Source organism: Syngnathoides biaculeatus, chromosome 14 (assembly GCF_019802595.1).
Source record: "Syngnathoides biaculeatus isolate LvHL_M chromosome 14, ASM1980259v1, whole genome shotgun sequence".
Taxonomy (NCBI): Eukaryota; Metazoa; Chordata; class Actinopteri; order Syngnathiformes; family Syngnathidae; genus Syngnathoides; species Syngnathoides biaculeatus.
In genome coordinates this window covers 10,391,578-10,415,364 of record NC_084653.1, presented here as the reverse complement: position 1 = coordinate 10,415,364, position 23,787 = coordinate 10,391,578, and the positions used below count along the sequence as shown (strand labels likewise).

The window sequence follows — 23,787 nt, the reverse complement described above, 5'->3', positions numbered from 1 at the left end:
GCTTTTCTGGGGCAACAAGATAGCGGGTAAGTGCAAGCGTGGGACAGGAGGAAAGCTCAAGTAATGAAGGTGCCTGCGAGTGTGCACCAAATGATTGATACCTTTTAACTCACGCCTTTTGCCTCTTAATTGTTGGTTGGTTATTTTTCTGCGAGTGAGGTGGTTTCTTGCAAATCAGATTGCAGACAGGCACAAGATGTCATCAGAGATGGCAGATTTCTTCACAGATCATAGTTATGACGTAACACTGTCAAGTCATATTGACTGTTTTTACAAATATGACAAAAAGGGCTTTTGTTTTTAACACCAAACGTTCCCAGTGTCAACGTGAGTTTGCTGGAAAATAAATGTGCTACAATTTAAGAGTTTACCACACTAGGTGTGATGTCGGTCCCACGCATCAGCATCGGCAACTTCTGTAACAGCAAGTTTCGATCACTTCATGAGATGTGGCAAGCTTAACTGTAACGTTAATGTTTCCCCAAAATGTGAAACAAGACATCACACTGCATTTTAGTCCCGCACGTCTGGGGCATGCAAGCCTTAAGTGGGTTTGTATTGCTGATGAGGTTTGGACGTTTCAATCTTGACCTGACAACTATTCCTGTTGCCATGGGGAGACAGAATAGGATCCCCACATCTGTTACCATGGCAACCAGGCTCAAGCACATAGAGCTGGTTTACTCTAGTCTCGTTGTTTGCCATCACCTTCAACAACAACAACAGAAGAAGCTCATTTGTTTGTTTCATTGACATATTCCATTCATGACCCCACTTCAACACCCATTCAAAAAGGTGCTACTGTCAATACACACTGTACTACTCCTAGTAGTAAGAGTTTGTCACCGTTCCCAAGTAAAACAAAAGTCTCTTCTCTGCTCTTTTTCAGCCTTTTGGATTAAGTCTCATCTGTTCATCATCTTTATTAAGTTTTTTGGGGGAATGATACTTGGTGTAAAATGTTTGAGAACTACTGGCGTAAAAGTTGGTTTAAATAATGTATTTTTTGTTGAATATGTCTTCATGAATATTCAAATCATTCCATAAATAAAAAACAATCAAGTTCCGTGTAATGGAGTACCCATTACATTCCGTACCGAGCACAATTTAATTCCCCATGAATCACACATTGAATTAAACAGTTGAAGGATTTCATCATGACTATGTTTACCTTTATAACAAAAGTTGTGTTTTTATTAACATGATTATTTTACAGTGGGTTTTGATCATGGTCATATTTTGTGTTAATTTCCTCTAGTATAAAGGAGAGTAACTGTAGTTTGCAAGTTTCCAGTTCGGTAGAGCAATTACCTTATAGTCGTGCTTCTCTCCACGTCTATTAGAATGCATAAGAAAAATTTCAATGTGCAGTTGAACTCATTGTGGTAATCTACAACCATGTGTTTCTAATTTAATGTGTTCATGTATATCATTTTGCCTTTGTCATATGTCTTGGTGGGGTAAGCATGACAATAACCGGCACTGATGTGTAGTTGCTGCTTATCTTATTTGATTTGATTAGATTTTTGTCAATTCTTTTCTAACACCTGTGTTTCTCAGCTACCTTGCGCTTTACGCCTACAAGCCCCAGAAAGCGGACGAGCTTGAACTTAGGAAAGGCGAGATGTACCGGGTGACAGAGAAGTGTCAAGACGGATGGTTCAAAGGCACCTCATTGAGGACGGCAGCATCTGGCGTCTTCCCGGGAAACTACGTCACCCCCGTGTCCAGGTCAGTGTTATGACCCAGGAAGGATGAAGGCCTATTACATACAGTGGGGCAAAAAAGTATTTAGTCATGAATGAATGAATGCCATGTATTGTCGCTATACCACTGTACAATGAAATAGGGCTGCAGCCACCAGCTGTGCAAGTTTTCCCACTTTAGAAAATAAGAGAGGCCTGTAAATTTCATCATAGGTATACCTTGGCTATAAGAGACACAGTGAGAAAAAAAAATCCAGAAAATCATATTGGTCAGGCAATATTTATGGGCCTCACAGCCCTGTAACTTCTTCTTTAAGAAGCCCCTTTGTCCTCCACTCATTACCTGTTTGAAGTTGTTATCAGTGTAAAATTCACCTGTCCACAACTTCAAACAGTCACATTCTTAACTCCACTATAGCCAAGATCAAAGACCTGTCAAAGGACACTATAAACAAAATTGTATACCTGCACCAGGATGGGAAGACTGAATCTGCAATAAGTAGGCAGCTTGCTGTGAAGAAATCAACTGTGGGAGCATATATTAGAAAATTGAAGGCTTGCAAGTCGACAGATAATCTCCCTCGACCTGGGGTGCCGCACAAGATCTCTGTCTGTGTGGTCAAAACGATCACAAGAACAGTGAGCAAAAATCCCAGAACCGCACCTGGGGCACCTAGTGAATGATAGATTGGGAGAATGGGTTATGGTCAGATGAAAACCAAAATAGAACGTTTTGGTAAAAACTCAACTTGTGTTTGGGGGAGAAAGACTGCTGAGTTGCATCCAAAGAACACCATACCTACTGTGAAGCATGGGGGTGGAAACATCATGCTTTGGGGGTGTTGTTCTGCAAAGGGGCAGGATAACTCCTCCGTGTAAAGAAAAAAAATCATGTATTGTGACATTTTGAGTGAAAACCTTCCATCAGCAAGCACGTTGAAGATGAAATGTGGCTGAATCTTTCAGCATGACAATGGTCCCAAAACCCCCTCCGGGCAATGAAGGAGTGGCTTCATAAGGAGCACTTTAAGGTCCTGGAGTGGCCTACCAGTCTCCAGATCTTAACCCCTTAGAAAATTTTCGGAGGGAGTTGAAGTTTGTTACAAAGCGCCAGCCCTAAAACATTACTGATCTAGAGGAATGGGACAAAACACCAGCAGCAGTGTGTCAAAAATCACAAGATTTGCAGACTTGCAGAAACATTTGAGCTCTGTCATCACCAACAAATGGTAAATAAAGTATTGAGCAGAACTTTGTTATTGACTAAATACTTTCCACCCTAATTTTCTACTAAATTCTTTAAAAATCAGACAATGATTTTTTGGATTTTTTCTCACGTTGTCTCTCCTAGGTGAGGTATATCTGCGATGAAAATTACAGGCTGACAACTTGCACAATTGGTAGCTGACTACATACTTTTTTTCCTCACTGTAGTCATCCTCACATTTAATGGGCATGTTTTATTCAGATGGTCACAGTGGAAACAGCTACATCCATTTTTAATATGCCCCTGGCGCATCTGTTACATTTCATTTCTCATGCTGCTGATATTGCAAGTGCGAATTATAAATACTGTGTTGCTGATAATGGTTGAGACCCTTATCCTTGATGGATCACTCTTTAGTATTCAGAGTAAAAAAAAAAAAACATTAAAACCCATGTTGTCCCTATAAAAGCATCCATGCCTTTGCAAAGGAAACAAATTGGACATTTCAAATATGACTGCCACTAGTCACTGATGGTGCACACACCCCACCTTCGATGCAGAGTCCAAAGCAAACTTGGTGAGGCAGCATTTAACTATTATGCTGCAAAAAAAATGAATAAGTTGCCAACAAAGGTGACGTCAGCCCCGAGTATTTGTTTTCAAATCCAGATTAAAAACTTTCATTTTTTTCCTCATGCATTTTAGAATTCTTCCACTTTTCAATGACATTTTTGCACTAAAAGCTCTTTTAATTGCACTCTTTATTTTCATATGTATTTATTTTTGTATTTAAATGCTTTTAATCATGTATAGCGCATTGAATTATCCTGTGTATGAAATGCACGATACAAATACCTTTGGTATGCTTTGCTTTTGCCTGAAATTAGCTGTGATAGGCTCTGCCACTCCCGAGACCTTTGGGATAATAACCCGCTTGAAAAATAGATGGATGGATGGAATTTGATGCTATCAAAATTTTTAAACAATGGCCTGTCAATACAATAGGAGTTGACTGAATCGAATGCCCTGCACACCCAGGCCACTATAACGACAGCCAAAGCATTGATTGTATTTTCACTTATTGAGAGTGTCATACTCCTGGCTTTCAGCCCGGGCTGGGCGTGGCCAGCCAATCAGTAGACACACACCTGTGCCTAATGAAGGTTGATGACCCTCAGTACATATAGGACCTGGGGGATGACTTGTCCTCCGCCAGATCGTTGCCTTTGATGCCTCGTTCCCGCACTCTCGTTTGCCTGACTTCTGCCTTCTGTTTACCGACCCACACCTTTCCCCATACCACCCTCGTAAGCCTGCCGTTACTATTACCTCTGCTTGTTTGGACTGTCTGCCTGATCCCTGACCTTGGAACGAACAAAGGTTTCCTCTGTACTGCCCGCTTGTCTCTGGAGTCGTGCATTTGGGTCCACCCTCAAGCCCCGTTCGTGACAGAGAGAGTACTTCATCACCAAGTCATCAAATTGTACTTTTCAATGACTGAGCAGATCAATGTACGTGACACAGGCAGCAGACACATAAGGAAAGAGGATTACCTCCCCCGACATTCCACAACTTCATCAAAGTATTAACAGTATATCTTAATGGAAGCTAATGCTCATAACACCATGAACAATACTGCTGGTCTGCTTAAGCGAAGGTACATGTACACAAGTGATCAGGACAAAATTTACAGTTGTTCCTACTGATGTGCTTGGTTGGATGACTATTTGGGAAGACATACAAGCCATAAAAAATACAGTCCTTATAGGTAGCTGAATGTTTGTTCTGGTAACAGCAGGGCTTAACTTTTTATCGCACAAAAATTAGGGTTTACACAATCTGAATTTTTGGGGCCGATCAGTGTGTTTAAAAAAAAAACGAAAACTGATCACCAATCTGATCACAAGATGGACCAATGAGTCTATATAAATGACCTGTTCATTTACTCTATACACTTGTGTACTTAATTGTTCAAAAAAATATAGATTTACAATAAATAATCTATTTCTGTTCACCCAGTTATGCCAGTGAGGCATAGTTACAGACGAAACAAAGTAATGGTCTTCTATTAGATGGTAGTTAGTACATTCAGCAATTAATGGCTCTACATTTTGTGACATTTTTTTTTTTTTTGTTGGTGTGCCATGAGATTTTTCAATTATAAAATATGTTCCTTGGCTCCATGAAGATTGGAATTCACTGCTTTGGTCAGATAATCTGTTCAACACAACGGCAGGATGTTTACACATAACCACGAGCGGTAGCACTAGCTTGCTAGGCTACATAACATTTTATTGACGGCTTGCAAGCCGTATCACATTAAAAGTCTGTGAAAATGCCTCAAGCAAGCTTTAAACGAAGTCCTCTCTTGTCCTGTGCACGCTGACCACCGGCACATGTTTTTTTTCCCCCTCCATTTTCTTTTTTATAATTCAGTCGGTGCAAGCCACTCGTTTTGTCATTCCCACGGTAACGAGTGTATTCTCTCATTTTTTAATTGACAAGAGAAAGTCCAATAATTGTAAAAAACGTGATGCAGTGGTATCGGAATACAAGATTTTATCTCAGTAGTCTGACATAGTACAATTGTAAAAGAGCAAATTTGTCTTGTACATTACGTTTCATCTTGTTTCACCTTGTCCCTCCCATAACGCAACATTTTTTCTTCACTAACTTTATGGGCCGTCAGATATTTACAGTACTATGTCAAAACTATATTAATGCTACTTCTGTATTTAAAAAATAAACTGGCTTTTGTATTCAGATACATTATGCCCGACGGTGACATGGAGTGAATATTTTTCTCCGGGCCGCTCAATGACATCATTGATCGGATCGCTGAATTATGACATCAATACTGATCAGCAAAAAGCAAAAATGTCAATTATCAGCCGATCCGATCAGGCTGATCAAATCGGTGTCTGATATGTCTAATAAGAATGTTGAAATGTTAACGTAATTTTGCCACTTATTAAAAGTTTTACGATGGGAAGGTATTATTTGTGTCATTTGTTAAACTAGATTCTAAATCTGGACAAATTTGAGTTTGACCATGTTCCTAGAATGTGTTGCGCTTTATCTGAAGGCATCCACGGTATTCTCTCCTCCATTCTGGTGCTACCACATAGTGAGAGTACATCATTACCATCGGAATCATCATCATGATCATAAAATTCTTATTACTGCTGCTGTTAGCTTTCAAACCCAACTACCCGACGCGGTTAAAACCGCATGAGATTCAAAGGCTAGTGTGCTGAGGTCATAGTTGTATATTTGTTCACTTTATAGCCATCATCATTCCTTTGAGGAGGACCATATTTCAAGGGGCTGCTCGGCTAATCTGCATTCTGGCCCACGATGCAGTGAACGGCTATGAACGAGGGAGAAACAAAAGCTGAGCAGCGTTGGAATAATAGGAACACAAACAAGCAGGAGTAAGATAATGAAGACTCTGGGACGGGCAGAAAGAAAATGAGGCATGAAGGAGTGAGGAAGATGATGAAAACAAATGAGGTTGGTGGGAGGGGGAGCAAACAAAAAGGGGAAAAGAGGAAAAGAAATGCCAGAATGATGAGACTGAGGAAGGATGCGATGCAAATGAAGAAAAAAATGTTGCAAAGGACTAAAAACACTCTCCACTGCACGCAATATGTACATAGCAATAATTAGTGGAGTGGAGGGTACAATCAAACGAGACAATTTGTTATATTTGTACAAGAGCACTCTTTTTTTAGCTTCCGTCCTCCATACTTATGAAGCTGCAAGGATACTTATTATGATGAGGAGGGGCTGACACACACCCACACACAACCCACACAATATACACCAGGGGACATTTAATTGTCTGACTGTACTGTGTGAGAGATTAACCACAAGTTCACCTCCAAACTGAATTATAGCGGCATTTCCGTGCTAAGTATTTATGTCACAACTTTGTTTTTACTATTGAATTTATGTTGGCCTGTTAAGTTTGATACATTGTTTGTTTCTTCTGCGATTGGCTGGCAATCAGTTCAGGGTGTACCCCGCCTCCTCCCCGAAGATAGCTGGGATAGGCTCAGGCACTCCCTGACCCCTTGTGAGGATAAGCGGCTCATAAAATGGATGGGTGGATGGATGTTTGTATGCTCTATGCTCCCCTGTTAACCTGAGTATATTTATTTCACTATTTCAAATTCAGTGCCAAAGTGAAGGTCTTTTTGTAGTTTTTTTCTTCCTATTCTATTAAATATGCTGTTGTTCAATATATATATATATATATATATATATATATATATATATATATATATTTTCTTGTATCTGTGTGTGATCCGTGTGGCCTATTTCTTCTACTACTTACTCTGTGGTATCTTAAGAGTGTTTTTTTTTACCGCTGTCTGGTCGGAAAATGGTCAGGATGAACAATTGTTAAAGCCCAAGTGTCATCCCTATAAACATTCTAAAATAGATATTGTAATGAAAAATACATATAACATTATTCATTTCAATGTCTATACGAACAAATAAATGTAAGCGGAGAGCGCGTCATCCATGTGTAAAGTTGCAGAAGTGTCATTCTACGATATCCAAGTGGTCGCCATATTGGCTGCATCCTCTGTAAGTGACGTCACCGGGACATTGGCCAATGAAAACACGCTAACCCTAACTATGGGAGACAAACGCACCCCTTCTGACATGGAAGCTCTTTTCGAAAAGGAGAACACCACACAACCGAGTGAAGTTACCAGGTCAGTATTACACTATTGTTTCGAGCCCTCGGAGCACTATTACACTATTATTTCGAGCCATATTCAGATGATATGCGATCACGGCCAAACCGCATCCCCGTGCGATCCACTTCTGCGGCGGAGATGAGCCATCACAGCTCATTGCAGCCGACCGGTGTGGCTTATGACGGAGCTAAGCAGTGCAGCTTTAGGGGGTTGTTCATAGATGCCGCAGGACGCGACGAACAACACAGTCGAACCGGGTTTCATGCAAATTTATGAAGGGTAAATCTATTCTCCCGAGTGTTCAAGCAATGTCCAGCAATGCAATGAGCCGGCATTTTGGCTAACACGAAGGAACAACAAGCTACCTTAAAAAAACTAATAGAAACAAACGAGTCCACTTGGGCCCGCCGCTGTCCTTTACGTCACTTTCTGCTTCTTCTCAAAAACAAATCCCTCGAGAGGATTTTCATGGCAGGAGTTACAAAAAGCTGTATATGTCAAAATCATGTTTTGTGGTGAAGAAAACGCATGCGCCCATATTGGCTGACGTTTTTTTATTAATAACATACTAAAAATCATCCATTTTATGACACTAGCCCTTTAACATTATACCTCAAAATTTATAATGGAAAATGTTTGCCTGGGCAGCACAATGAACAACTGGTGTGTGTCTGGTGGAGTCTTGGCCTGAGAGTTCTGAGGACCGGGGTTCAAATCCTGGCCCCACCTATGTGTAGTTTGCATGCTCTCCCCGTGCCTGTGTGGGTTTTCTCCGGGCACTCCGGTTTCCTCCCACATCCCAAAAATATGCAACATTAATTGGATACTCTAAATTGCCCCGAGGTGTGATTGCTGATTGTGAATGCGAATGTTGTCTGTCTCCATGTGCCCTGCGATTGGCTGGCAACCAGTTCAGGGTATACCCCGCTTCCCGCCGTTGACAGCTGGGATAGGTTCCAGCACTCCCCGTGACACTCGTGAGGATAAGCAGCAAAGAAAATGGATGGATGGAGGGATGAATGCAAACTGATCGAAAAACAAATATTTACCACTGTGGTGACGCACAATAGAGAAACACTGAAAGTGAAAGGGCGTTGTTGGCATCAAAGGGAGTGATTGGCTGTTTGATGTAAAAGGACTCAGTTTGGATGTGGAGAGTAAACTGACATGACTGGTTCTGGTCTCCTCGTCCTGTTTTTTACTGCATCTCCACACCATGAACTTTAATCCATCCCTCACGTAGCCTTCAAAATGTTGCAAAAGCTTGTTTTGATCAAAGATTATGTAATACCACACATTTGAAAAATCCATCCAGACCATGCCTTGCGGATCCATACATGACTTTGCAACATCAGCTTAGTGTCACCCTAGTGAACGATATTTTGAGGGAGCTCTTTCAGCTGTCCCACTTGCACATGCATCAATGAAACGACAGTTGCCGCCGCTCCTGCCGGCGTATTGACATAACATTGTGTTCTGCCACTCCATCTCGGTGCAGTTTAGGGCAATATTCCGGAAGGGAAACGACTGTGCACACGGGGCCTAAGCGAAGTCTAGTCCTTTCTGCAAGTGTCCTCTTTTTAGACACTTTAAAACTCAAATTGATTCGTACACAAGATCAAGCACACATGAGGCTGTAATTCTCCTGTTATATGACTGGTATTCAGTGGGCAGCAATAAGAGAGTGGATGGTGCAGTTCAGCTGACTGGGCCGCCATTCATTTTCTGCAGACAGAAACACAAGCGACTTGCTACGTCATTTTTAGCCAAAAGCCAATTTTAAAAAGTGGTTTTGTTTTGGTTTACATGACAGTGGCAATATGAAATGGTAAAAAAGATGAAGTTTTTTTTTTTTAAATCTTGCCATTATTGTTAAAATTGAAGGCATCACAACCAAATAACAAAGCTGGATCTCAGTGCAGTTTCAACCAATAATGCTGCACTACAGGGAACATTCTTTTGTATTTACTACTGCAAGATGCATAACTCCGCATACAGCAGAGGCCAAGGTGATATATCTTCAATTGAGCGCCGTGACGACAGACTGTTTATATCAGTGTAGTGTTTATTAACAAAGTGACTTTGGTGATTACTGTCTCTGTTTCGCTGGTCTATGTGAAGTGATTTGCCCCCTCCTAAAAAAAAACGTTAAACCCTGCCTGTTCACTGTTATTCGGAAGAAAATGTCATCAGCTACTTGACTTTTTTTTTACTCACATATTTAGTTTTGTTTTTTTTTTTTAACACTGTAACCCTAAGATGCTATATGATACATACAGGTACTTGCCTACATCCTCGTGCTTCCGGTTCATTGTTTTCAAAATCAAATAATCTGTAAGTCATTAATTTTAAATATGATTTAAATTGTTTGCTGTTTTTAATAAAGATGTGTTATTATTAAAACATACAGTAATGAGATCATTACATACAATTAGAATATAAAGAATGAATCATTTTGGCCATATTTTTGCTACACTTTGACAGATATTGTGCTGCTTCTTTTGTTGTGTGCACCTTGACCTCCTTGGGAGCAGCATAGTACAGCTGCACTTTTTGTGGATAATGATGAAATATTTGTTCCTCAAAGCGTTAAAGCTATATAACTGTAGATTCTATTTTTTAACCCCTTTATGGCATTTCCCATTATGTGTTAATATTAAGTGGTTGCGTTAAATACACAACGTGTTAATCCTCTTTTTTTAATTTCTAGTTTGCCAGTAAACTTCAACTGGGAGTCATGTCACGGCTCAACTCTTAAAAAAACTCAAGTCGGGTCACTCGCATAAGAAGCCACCACTGTATTTTTATTTTTTTAGCCACTGTATTAGCACAGCCAGTTGTAATATTTTTAGGACTAGGCATCACTTACTCACATCCCCTATCCTCCCTGAATAACGGGGGTTGACAGGAACCTCCCTACAGTCCCAATGCTCCCGATCTTGTAGTGCGGATCAAATGTCTTTTCAAATATGGACCATGCAATAACAAGTGACTCTCTTCTTTCTGTTTAAAAGGGCTACTTTTGGAGTCGGTGCTACGAGGGGCTCATGTTTGTCCAGTCCAGGAAATGGAGGCGGTGGTTGCGGTCAGGTCGGCAGTAAAATCTTAGACCCCTCCTCTCCAGGGTCACCGGGGCCCTCTTCGTCGCGTCCCTCAACGCCGTTGGTCAACTGCGTCAGTCCCGCCTCGTCGCCACAGAGTGCTGCCGCGCAGCTGAAGAACTGCCTGCGCTCCAGTCAGCATTCAGTCAACCAGACACGCACCTCAATGCAGCTGGGTAAGCACAACTAAAGGCATTTTCAATCAATACTCATTTAAAACCTTGGTGCATACACGTTCAAACGGGAGCAAACACCAGATTTATACGACTTTCAGAGGTTTTACAGTCAAGTTCCAAAGTAAAACGATGCATTCCAATTGAATTTGCGCATCACAGGTTGGAGTGAGGAGAATTTTCTTTGCTTTTATGAAAGCAACCAAAACTACCATCAGTGTCATGAAAGAGTACAATTACCACAATCTGCACCCTGCTGTGCATCTTAAGATGTTTCTGCTGGAGTGGCACATCTGCCTGCTGAGCGTCATGTAATCAGCACACGCTTCAAAGTAATCAGTTAGCACTTGATTACAAACACATTTGTCGTCACCTTTGCACTGTTGTGCTGGCCCACATCGAGACTGGCTACAAAATGTTTTGACAGATACACAAATGAATGCTGAACGTCTGCGGCACTGTGAGAAATCATTGCAGCAACAGGATGACTTTGTATTGTTAGACAACATGATCGGTTTTATTTCTTAATTCTGGGACAATAATAACATTACAGTGGAATAGCTAAGGTTAAACAATTAATTCCAGGACACTTAGCAACTGGTGCTTAGGTTTAACATTTTTTTTTCATTTAATTGATTGTGTGATGTGACGAGCCTCGAATTTCTTCCCAGAGAATATTTCGCTTTCCTCATGTTATGATTGTGGATTTAGCAATAATGTATACTACTTAATAGCAAGTGGGTGCTGTTGCCACATTGTGTTTTATTTCGGATACGATGGTGGCCATCACAATATCACTATCCAATGTGCTGGCCAAATTTTGTCGTTGTTTTTGTTGTTTTTTTTTTTGCTCCCTGTCATCCAAATCATAACAATCCACAGTTGGACTGAATTCTTTGTTTGTTAAAGTTTTTGTTGTTCTTGTTGTTGTTTTTTTTTCAAAATTGGAAAAAGATAGATAGATAGATAGATAGATAGATAGATAGATAGATAGATAGATAGATAGATAGATATAGATAGATAGATAGATAGATAGATAGATAGATAGATAGATAGATAGATAGATAGATAGATAGATAGATAGATAGATAGATAGATAGATAGATAGATAGATAGATAGATAGATAGATAGATAGATAGAAATGATGAAAATGATCTTCATGTGCTTAAAGGTTGTTTTGTCCTGCAGTAACACAGTACTGTAGGAATAAAATGGACTCATGCTGGAAAGTCTAAAAATGTTGAGTATACTGTACCGTAACACGTATTCGTCAAAAAGACAAGTCTTTCGCTTAATGTTTGCTCCACTAATGTATCAGTCTGTACAATGTTGTTATGTTTCAATTGACATCTGCGTTGTCAAATAGAATTACATTTCAATGTTGGAGACGGACTGGAGACATTTTTACAGTATTAGCGAGAATTGAAAAAGCCTTCTCCGTCTGCTTCCGAATCTCCAGTCACCGCAGGCAGTCTCTGATATATTCAAGTGATGGGTTAATATAATCACAGGTCAGTCTTGAACCACGCCACCCTTGCTTCGTGGGTCCAGACAGTGTTAACAGCCTACTGGACCTGAGGCCATGTTCATGCACAAAGCCTGGAAAAGCAATGGGATGACACTAGAAAATTGAAAAAAGTAAGAAAATATGAGGAATGTACATAAGGGAGTCAAATTAATGAAAGATTTGTCTACCTGCTAAAAATACATCAACGGAGAAGACGCATTTGCGACAGATGCCAAATCTTGTGAAAACCTGGAGGAAAAGGCTCGGCAGAGCTGAACAAAGGCAACCCAAAAACTGCTCTAAAATAGAAACATTGCTGCTATGTTGGCGCTGTAGGGCAGAGTTGGCAGCAAGTAAATGAACCTTGGCAGGTCTGCTTGGCATGTGAGGATGATGTGGAGCAGGTGTAGGAGTGTTGTGTGAAAACAGACACACACACAGCACTGCTTAACACTGAAAGACTGGGCCGCACAAAAAAGAAACGCACTGCGAAGTGACATCACTTTGTTTTGTGTTCCATGTACGCGTAATGACAGAGCCTCTTGCCTCTTTCGCTTTTAACGTCGGTCTCCAGTTGTGTCATTTCCTTACACACTCACGCATCTGGACTACATTACACAGCAGCAAGGCACTGTGAGAACTGCAGCATTGTACAGCAGGTGCCTCAAAACTATCCACACATATGTTGGTTTTTGGTTTTAACCTTTGCTACCTAATGTCCACATACTGATGGAAGCTGATCAGTGCGAATTACGTTTTTAAGACAGCTACTTAGTGCATGGGAAGTTTCAAGATTAAGAAATAATCCACCACCCAGAAAAAAAAGTTAGAGATATTAGCCTTTGGAGTGAAATATCAGGCGGAACCTAAAATGCACAAGATCCTTCACGGGTGAACTTAATATGAACTTCTCTGAAAATTTGAATGCACAATAGCAGTTTTTCAAGTTGTTTCAATGTTGTGTGTCCACTTATATGCCTTTCTGTGACTCTTCCAGTCTCCCTGTTGCAACTTTCTGAGGATACTCTGTGACATGCTATTTCAAACCTTGCAATAATAGCGAGGTACTGCTGGTCCATTGCTGAGAGTGGTCTTGATTCTCCGGATGTCAAAATGTGAACAGCAAGCGGCTGAGGACTGTCGAAATACCAAATCAAATTGAGCCAAAAAATGTATCGGTTGATGAATGGATCGTAAATGTTGACCTTTGGTTCATCAGCAAGTTGGCAAACGTAGTGAAGCTTGGAACTGTTGGAAATGTGCATTCAAAAGTTTCACATTTACAGTGAAGGTTAAAGTGTAGTTCAGACTCATCATGAAATTTCCCCCAAAAGCCAAATAGGAGTGTATTTGGCTGCTCAGTTTCTATCAATTCAAATTCCCTCAGATTCATCCAAGTGGTGAAAAATAATAAATCGCCATAATGTATTGACATTCTTGCTGTGAGGTTATGGTGCAAACAACTTTGCCACCCTGGTTTTATGATGCATGTTATCTCTAATCAAGAGTATCGTGTCTATAAAGAAGTGGTATACGGAGATAAATGTTCCCTTCCAGAATTAATGAGGACTAATGGCTACCTGCTGTCAGTGAAAGGTCCTCTCTCGGTTATATTAATGCAGAAACTATATTTGTGTCTATTTTAGTCCATAGTTCTCCTGGTGGAAGCCCAGAGCGCCCTGCGGTGGCGATATCTTCCCTGCGCTCGCAAAGCTCCTCACCTTCACGTTGCTCCGGCCAATCCGGTCGCCCGCTCTCCATGACGTCTCCCGGACCCAGTTTGGGGCCCTCGCCTCTGTCGTCTCCCGCCTCGCGGCCCCACCTGCCCCTGTCGTCTCCTTTATCCTGCCTCACGCCTCCCAACGTCTCAGCGGTGCTGTTTAACGGGGAACCGCCCATCCCCCTGCAGCCGCCCTCACCGGGTCCTTCTCACTCACCAGCGCAGTGCAACCTCGCCCCCAAAACAGAGAAGGTAGGTGTCTAATGTTCAAAAATGATTGAACTTGCAAGGGGAAGTTATTGTATGACGTGTTATGGACGGGCAGCACAACAGTCGAGTGCCCAACACGACTGCCTTGCAGTTCAGGGTTCGACTCTCGGCTGCGGTCTTTTTCTGTGGAGTTTAAATGTTCTCACCTTGCTCAACTGTGTTTTCATGTGGTACTCTGGCTTCCTCCCACATTCCAGTAACATGATTGACAGGTTCACTGTTGACTCTCAATGGTCCGTCGATGAATACATCAGTCTCTTCCCCAAAGTCAGCTCTGATAGGCTCCAACTCATCTGTAAACTTAATGAGGACGAGCACAAGAGAAATGGATGGATGAGACAAAGACAAAGTACCTCAACCCGTGCAAAGGCAGCCCGTTACCCTGTATTTTTCCAGCACTCTAATCTCCAAAACAACCTGCCAAATTTAATATGAAAAGGCTATTGGTTGTTAAGGAGAGCCATTTGAAAATGTAATAGTTTCTCAATTGGCCCACACTCTAGCCCTCCAGCAAAAGCAGTGAAACGTATCAGAGCTAATTATTTCTGCTTTAACAGCTGCAAAGCATTACAATTGTCTGAAGTGACGCTGCCGCGTGTCCGCGCACATGCGTGTTCATGTGCATGTGCGTGTGTGTGTGTGTGGTGTGTGTGTGTGTGCGTGTGTGTGTCGCTATGCATGCTGTATGCATGCGTTCTACCTGCCCCAGTAAGTTTCCTGCACCTTGTGGCACTCATATTGAACTCTGGAACACATTCCCGTCTGGCCGCCTCATCTGCTACATGGAAGCCAGGAGTGTCAAATCGGGACATGCTCACGCTGAATGATGGCAGAAAAAAAGCTCTGCATCTGTCTAAGCTCCATTTGTTTTCACTGCTGGCTCCACCGTGTTGGACAGCTAATCTAACTACGTGGCTAGCTGACAAACAGCTCTGTGATGGTGGAACAGCAGGCTTGTTTATATCATCCCACTCTAAGATGGCTCTTGTTTTTTCATGAGGCCTGGATCGTAATGAATCCTCTTCTCCTGACATAGCTACAGATTTGATTTGTATTCTATTTTCGTGTCGGTCCAATTTGCTTGGATGTCTCTTGTGTGTTAGGGATGCTTAAAGGCATGGTTGGATGAGCGTCACTTCTTGTTAGTGTAATTGTCAGGTGTCCCAATAGTTTGCCGATAAAGTATACGGTAACCTTCTGTATGTACGGACCACAACCCTATGACAAACCAATCATTTGAACGAGCCCATAGATCCGAGTGCCCAATTCCGATTTAATATTCGTACCTTGATACTTATGTCCCTTTCAAGTTACACCTCCCTAATTGCTTGAGTTTGCACTGACTGGATTGTACATAAATAACTCTTGACACCACTCAGTGACAATGTGAACATGAATAAATGTAGAATATGGAGCAGATATTTAGTTGTCTATGCTTTTGATGTTGTTCAAATTTATAGGGGGTGTTTTTCACAGTGTTTATTTGGTTTATTTGGGTAGGCGTGGGTACATTATATGTCACCAATTGCTGGTGTATTTTAATGTTGTTAAGCGCTCTGACATGGTCAACCGTCCATTCTTCAAATGCCAGGCTTTTGTGATTCATTCTTTTGTCTTTTCAAGAAGGAAGGCAAAAAATAAACGACTCACATAATGTGCTTGCAATAGTGTGTGCACCCTCTTATAAACTGGGATGTAACTGTGTTTAAGATCAACCAGCTGTATCATAACACATTTTCCTGCACGTGTTGGGGAGAATTTGTTAAGGTCTGATGAAAGATTGAACTTTCTGACCATAGTTCCAAGAGCTATGTTTGGTGCAAACACAACACTGATCATCTCCAAAAGAATACCAAACCCACAGTAGTGCATGGTGATGGGTGGGACCATCATGTTTTGTTTTGTGCTCTTCAAATGGAACTTAGGTCTTCGTCAAGTTAAACGGAATTATGAACAATTCACTTCATAATCCTTTGTCATCATTGTTAGCATAAAACCTAAAAGTTTCTGCCAGAAAGCCAGAAGATGTCAAGAAAAGCCCACTAGAACAGCTGAAATCTATTTGTGTATAATAAAAGGCATTGGAATTGGTGGCAAGTGTGTGCTGACTCCCGTTTATGGATTAGAATGTGATTCAGTAGCTGTCCAGTGTTTATAGTGTGCTTCGTCTCTTTCTTAAAATAGCTAATAAACTCAGTCTTGGTCTTGTTTCATCAGTCAGGAAGACATTTCCATAGAAATGCTGGCCTTTTATTATTAATGCAACCCTTCACAGTCGACTGTCTGTGGATCAGTCTGTCGGTTGCTGGTCGAGAATCAAATTGTTCAGCACCCCTCGCGCTCTGGGTAACTTTAGTCCACAACAGTTGGATTAATTGTCACCTCCTGTCCTAAATATGATCATATGATCATCCGTGCTGAGTCTCATCGTCACACTTGATACCTTTTGTTGCTCTGAGCGGCCAAGCTGCTGATGACGCAGCGCTCTCTGTCTGTTCCACTCTAACGGAATCTACGGGAAATGATGAAGCACATCCGATAACGTGTGGCAGACAGCTAGAAACACACACACAAAAATAAAAACACACATGTTGAAAATTTGGGAGCCAGAACAAAGGATGCTTGTCAGATGGAGCTTCAGTGAGTCCTAAAATAAAATCTGTTTCATTTTATTATAATCCATGAGCAAGAATAATAAGGGTTTTTGGCCCCAATTATGATCACAGGTAGCTCATGCAAGTAAAGTTTCTTTTTATTTTCTAAATGTCAATACAAAAATTGTAAATTGTCTTCACTTTTACATATTTATTGTGAGGAAATGATTTTCATCTGATTTCAAAACTGTGTAGCCATCAATTTTTGACGTTTAGAATGAGGCAATTCAATATTTATATGGCTTTACAATGAAAAGGGCCTCTGAGGGAAATCAGAACTTGCATCCTCCACAGTTAAAGAAACATTCATGACTACGAGAAGTTAGCGCATGCCATTTGATCTTTCAGCGTCTGTACTCGTCTTTGTGACCCTTCAAAAACTTTAAAAGTGTGTTGAGCACGGGTGAGCAAATGATACAGTAATTCGGTTAATGGGTGGGCAGCAGCCAGAATTTCGAGTAGCCCTTCTCGCAAGCATGCGGTCGCTCTCCTTTCTACTTCTCTTTGTATTGTGACCTTATCAATGGATGAATCAAACTCTCTCAACCGTGAGACTGAACATGCAACTGCAAAATTAGATTGTGCATTCACATAATGCTCCAAGAGGCTTCCTGTTTAGTTGACATCAGAATGAAGCAGGTTTATACTGCCACTGTGTGATTCATAGAACGCCAGCAGCCTTGTGACACACGCCAAGGCACTGGAAATACAGCATAGTCAGGTCATTAAAAGGTCCTCACAAGCACTGACTTGGGTATAGAAAGGGCTGGTCATCAAGGTTTGGCATTAACACCCACCAACCTGCCAAATGCCGGTGAATTTTAACAATTCCTCCCATCTAACTTTTCCCTGTCTTGCCCCCATCAGAAGGAGAGGAAAGCAGGAGGTTTGTTGAAGCTCCTGTCAGGGGCAGCGGCCAAGAAGAAACCTCGCTCACCGCCCACCTCCCCGGCCACCCATGATCCCTCCTTGGCTGGCCAAGGCGCAATGGCCACCGATCTGAGCCACCACCACCACCACCACCACGCCCGCTCCGGATCGTGTCCCATGGTCTCGCAGGGCCGGGCTGGCTCGTGTCCGGTCGAGATCGACATGGCGGGGGCCGTGGGGCTGGAGCCTCTGCACAGAAAGTCTGGATCCTTGGATACAAACTTTCCCATGTCGCCCCCGCCAACGCGAGCCAGCAGTGTTCTCATGGTGCTCCGACCTGAACCCAAACCCCTGTCCAGGGAAAGGTGTGGGCTCTCACTGAAAATCAGCAGAAATGTACTGTTAGTATATAGCAAATGCCACAATTCCACTAAGTAGATCAATTTAGCTTCAACTCACCTGAGACTCATCCTCAAATTTGTAGTATCTGGACTCCTTCTATCCACTTTTTTTTACTTTTTACCGCAATAGATTTGCGTTGAATTTTTACAATGAAACATTTCCATCCATCCATTTTGTGAGCTGCTTATCCTCACAAGTGTCACGGGGACAAGGAAATATTTATGTTAGTTAAATTTTATTAAACCTTTTTGAGCAACTTTATTTCATTTATGAATGATTATTTACTGGCGGCACGGTGGATCAGCTGGTAAAGCATTGATCTCACAGTTCTGAGGAGCCGGGTTAAATTTTGGACCCGCCTGTGTGGAGTTTGCATGTTCTCCCAGTACCTGCGTGGGTTTCCTCTGCGTACTCCGGTTTGCTCCCACATCCCAAAAACATGCAACATTAATTGGACACTCTAAATTGCCCCTAGGTGTGGTTGTGAGCACGTCTGTTTGTCTCCATGTGCCTTGCGATTGGCTGGCAACAACTTCAGGATGCACCCCGCTTCCTGCCCGTTGACAACTTGGATAGGCTCCAGCACTGCCCGCGACCTTTGTGAGGATAAGTGGCAAAGAAAATGGATGGATGGATGGATGGATGGATGGATGGATGGATGGATGGATGGATGGATGGATGGATGGATGGATGGATGGATTATTTACTGTAAGTACAGTGGTCCCCAATTTACAATCCACATCTTGGCTTACAAGTGCCGGATGGGGGCAGCAGCACGTGTATTCAAAATAGTCAGACAAATTTTCCTTGCGAATTTCTGCTTGCATAATAGTGGTACACAATGCAAAATGCTACAGACAGGCTAATGAATAGCAGTGATAATCGCAACATTATATTCTTGGAAGCGGTGGGTATTTGAGTACAAACTGTGAAGCAATACATGTAGTCAGAGAATGTATCAATACTCATGGGTAGGCAGTAAAAATAGAAGATAAACATAGCAATACTGCACTTAACTGAGTTTTGAAACTCTTCTCCAGTAGGCCTCTTTCTGTATTGTACTGCATTCCCATTCATTTAATAGGGAAAGACGATCTGGCGGTGTTTTGAGTAACAAGCATGGTCATGGAATGGATTAAACTGATTTAAGGCACCACTAGAGAATTTCTTTGCTATATTTAAGTGTAGTTTTAATGTTGAAGCTGGACATAATGTTACAGTGGCTTACAATGATATTAAATGGAGGTTTTGGAAATAAAACAACTCATATTTTTGATGGTTGATGTTATAAATCAGTATGCGTGTACCCCGCTTCATTTTAAAATGGCAGCACTTGCAGTTACTAACTTGAGTCTCCCCATCACGTGTTGGGCAGGTACCGAGTGGTGGTGCCCTACCCGCCCCAGAGTGAGGCGGAGATCGAGCTCCGCGAGGGGGACGTGGTGTTCGTCCACAAGAAGCGAGACGACGGCTGGTACAAAGGCACCCTGCAGAGGACGGGACAGACCGGCTTGTTTCCTGGCAGCTTCGTGGAGAGCTTTTGAAAAGATGCGCAAAATCCCTTGGCTTGATATTGGGGTTTCCAATCTGCCTTAAGGAGCTGTTCACCTTGGAACAAAAAAAAAAGTTGGGATTTTGAAATTTTAAGCGTCAGTGACGAGATTCTTCCCGTGGACTTTTTACAAATCAAAGGAAAAGACGGTAGCACAAAACATCTTCAGAAATCTATCTCCATCCAGCACACTCTCACCAGGATTACCGGACTTTTCCATCCTCGTCCCGGGAACGCCACATCAGAGGGGGCCCCTCCCTGCAACTACTGAAGGCGCGCATACACACACACACACGCACACACAAAGAGCACATAAAAAGCTTCCCAGGTGTCATCCACCAGCACGAAAAGCATCGGCTCGGCTTCAAACTGCGACCTCAGAACTCCTCTCTGGTGAAAAACCAGGATCATTGTGTTTGTGGCAATAAGCACATCTTACGTTTTTAAACTCAATATGTGTTGATGACAAATGCGTGTAGCGTTGTTTTCCTTTCTCTATCGGTTTTGTTTTGTTTTGTTTTTATAAATGTTCAGATTGATATTTGTGTTGTCCTAAACTGTGATCTGTCACTGGATTTGTTCGTATTTAAAAAAAAAAAAAACAAAACAAAGGTGCGACGAGTAATTTGATCATTGAGTTTTATATTTATTGAATCGGAAATAGTTTTATTCTTCTATTTAATGTTTCCCCCATGCACATGGTGGCTTTACGTGAGGAAGAAAAATGGCTTGCTGAATGTAAAAAAGAAAAAACAAAGTTATACAAACTTTTGGGATGATTAATTTGTATTGTTAACGTTGTTTTCGTGTTTGTGTAATGGAAGCAGAGCTGGGATTGCACTTGGTGATATTTCAAACAGCCTAAACGTTATCTTTGCGTTCCATGTGATCTGACCATTGTCTACCGATACGTAAAAACTATTTTTCCTTTAACCCCGTTTTTTTTTTTTTTTTTTTTTTTTAAATAACTCAAATTGTACAGTTTAGAGGACAGGGCAACGTTGTGAAGAAAATTATAGTCGTATAGCTGAGGTGGAGATGCAATGATTCCGAAGGTGGAAACGGAACCTTTTCATTCTACAACTGCCAAATCTTTGAAAGCAACTCTGACCCTGTTGTTATTTTTGTACGAGGCTTCAGTAAGTGTACAGTCTGCTTTATGAATTTCTATGTCCTGAAAGGCAGTCCAAGCCAGAGCCAGTTTACATCTGTCACACTATCTACCTTTTACTCATTTTCGGAGAGCAAGGCCAAACTCGAGGGTTTGACTCTGTGTGTGTGTGTGTGTGTGTTGTGTGTGTGTGTGGTGTGTGTGTGTGTGTGTGTGTGTTGTGGTGTGTGTGTGTGGTGTGTGTGTGCGTGTGTTTGGGTTGAGGTTGTGTGCACGGTGACTTGGGAAGGGCTTAAAAGAAATATGGAATGTGCATGAATATCCTCAGAGGAATGTGTGTGTAAAGTCTGAGTGAAGCAGATTTTTAATTGTGGGTGTCAAGCTCATTGATTGGCTCAGCATGCATTCTTTTTTTTTAATTAAAAACTTTATTCACTAAGACCTACAGTCCTACATGAAGCTATTTCGATGGATTTAAGAAATTAAATATCACCCTGAAAGAAAAAAAAATATGCTGACAATATAAAAGATGGAAACATATTGGACAGGTAAAAACTACATGTTGTCAATTGAAAGTGAAAAATAGAAGTAATCAAGTAGCAGTTGAATTTAAAGCACAAGTAAAGGCTAAGGAATTCACAATTCTTAAAATGTAAATTGTTTGCAACAACAAATTAAAAAAAAAAAAAGTTTGGATGAGATCATGGAAGAGGAGCTGTTGGTGAATGTACATTGCCACCTACTGGCCTGGCATGTCCACTGCAACGTTTTGCAGGATCGCTGAGAACAGAGACAGACTCATCTGTTCAAAAAATAATAAATATTTCTTTACCCTGGAGCCAAACGTTTGGGTTTTTGATTACAAGTATTTCAAAGGTTTCCAGACTTTCAACTATTTAACTTGGATCTGACTGGATAAGGACTGTTGTGAAGTGAGTTAAGTTAGTTAGGTTGCCAGCTAGCTCTCATATCTTTAATTTTGGCCCACAAGTGGAACCAAAAAAAATATATATTTTTTAAATCATCTAATTTCAAAACCTAATGTCGGGTAACTCATAGTGCTGGTTTGAAAAATTATGACAAGTAAGGTTGTGGTGTTTCACTACAGCCACTGAAGGCTGGTTTGGATGATCACTGCATTGCTTTTTAACCCCACCCCCAATGCAAGTTGACAATAACAGCAATGAAAAAAAATACTTTCTTTGTATCCCCACGCTGTCACATGGGAAATCAGTTGTGTAATTATTGCAAAATCCTGCTAAAAATGGCAATCAAACCTTAGCTTTTTGCCTTGCTTGGTGGTGGTAATATTAAAAGATGTTTCTCAGAATTTATATATGAGTCCTACTGCATCACATACTCGATGAATTTGAAGACATTAACGAGCAAATTCCCAGGGTGTCTTCTTTCAGAGAACTTTTCAGCACATTTCTTCAAAGAAAATTGGAAAACGGGAATATTTCGATAATCATAGCACAAACCGAATGAAATGTTTTTTTTACTCTTCCTCGATTGTGAAAAAAAAAGTGCAGAGACCCGTCAAGTTGGAAAAACTTTAGCTCATAGTGACGGACGGCAGAGAGAGAGGCCCCAGTGCATTGTGGGAAACTCTGCAAAGTAGGTTCAGGTCAAAGTTGAAGAGCAGCAAAGATGGGTAATTATTCAAAACAATGTATTTTGCTTTCCACTTGGAAGAAAAGCAGAGCACAAAGAACAATCTGAAATTGTGATAAACAAGCATCAACAAACTCTTTGCAAGTCAAAAGTCATTTTATTTCTCTCTGATATGGTGAAAATGTTTCTTTATTGGGTACGAATGTGTGTGAGTGTCTGTTCCGGGGGAGGCCTCTTCTATGTAGCTCTACACATGGAAAGAAAAAAAAAAAGTATCGCAGATGGACACTGATCAGGACTGAGTCAGGCCTCTTTTGTGTACAGCAAGCCGTAAAATAAAAAGCAAAATGTCTAATTCTATATTGTGCAGAATATTTACAGGCCTTTGGTGCCACTGAAGTCATGCTCGGTGCTGGCCGAACTCAGCGTCCTCTACCATGTGATCATGATGCATCGTCTTGTACTGATGAGCCGTGGTTGACTTGTTTTTATTCCATGTCAAGTGCATTTTTCGCAATAAATGCCTTTGATTTAAAAGATATTTACTGTTTTTTCTTTCTTTTTTTTACTTATATGTGTGAAGCTTCTACCTTCATGATGATAATGGTGCATAGGTTTCGTTGACCTTTTGTCAAATTGTGTTTTTAGTTGTAGTTTTGCATGAGGTAGAACTGAACAGAAATCACATCGAGAGTTCTTTTTAATCGTGTGTCATGTAGTTACAAAACGGGGTTGGGTTTCAAAATTGGTTTAAGGCTTTCGAAGTAGTTTGGAACCTGCCGCTGTACCTAATGATGTGTCCGCTGAGCCAGCAGTAAAAGAGCAGGTAACGGATGTTTAATAAAGATAAAAGCTTCGTCTTTAGCCCCCCATCTCCTTCTCCTTTGGCCTCCTCCATTAACTTCCAGGCCCATTTCCAAGCCTCATTAGCATTTAGAGTGAGGAGCAAAAAGCGTGCGTGGATGACTCCCAAGTTCTCTCACAGAAAGTTAGTCTTCTTGAAGCTGTGCATGGGAAAGTGCGCCACGGCTGCTCCCTCGCAGCAAACAGCTTTACCACACGCTGGGAGGTGAAGGTGCCTCCGTCCTTTTCTTGCTCACCAGGCCCTGTCCACAAGGTGCTGCGGCCTCCTACAGGTAATCCATCCTCATTCTCACACTTGACGCCGTACTTGTCTGCTCTGCCAG

At 41.5% G+C, this 23,787-nt stretch overlaps 1 protein-coding gene across 1 annotated transcript in view; it reads left to right on the top strand.

Annotated features, from left to right (window-relative positions):
• The window catches only part of LOC133512544 (E3 ubiquitin-protein ligase SH3RF3-like), a 108,255-nt gene extending 87,436 nt beyond the window's left edge, over positions 1 to 20,819 (top strand). The window contains exons 6-10 of the mRNA XM_061842278.1: positions 1,561 to 1,731; positions 10,640 to 10,902; positions 14,054 to 14,379; positions 17,919 to 18,286; positions 19,699 to 20,819. Coding sequence (XP_061698262.1) covers positions 1,561 to 1,731; positions 10,640 to 10,902; positions 14,054 to 14,379; positions 17,919 to 18,286; positions 19,699 to 19,867 — 1,297 coding nt within the window. The 3' untranslated portion in view covers positions 19,868 to 20,819. The remainder of the gene's footprint in view (positions 1 to 1,560; positions 1,732 to 10,639; positions 10,903 to 14,053; positions 14,380 to 17,918; positions 18,287 to 19,698) is intronic.
• The last annotated feature ends 2,968 nt before the right edge of the window (positions 20,820 to 23,787 follow it).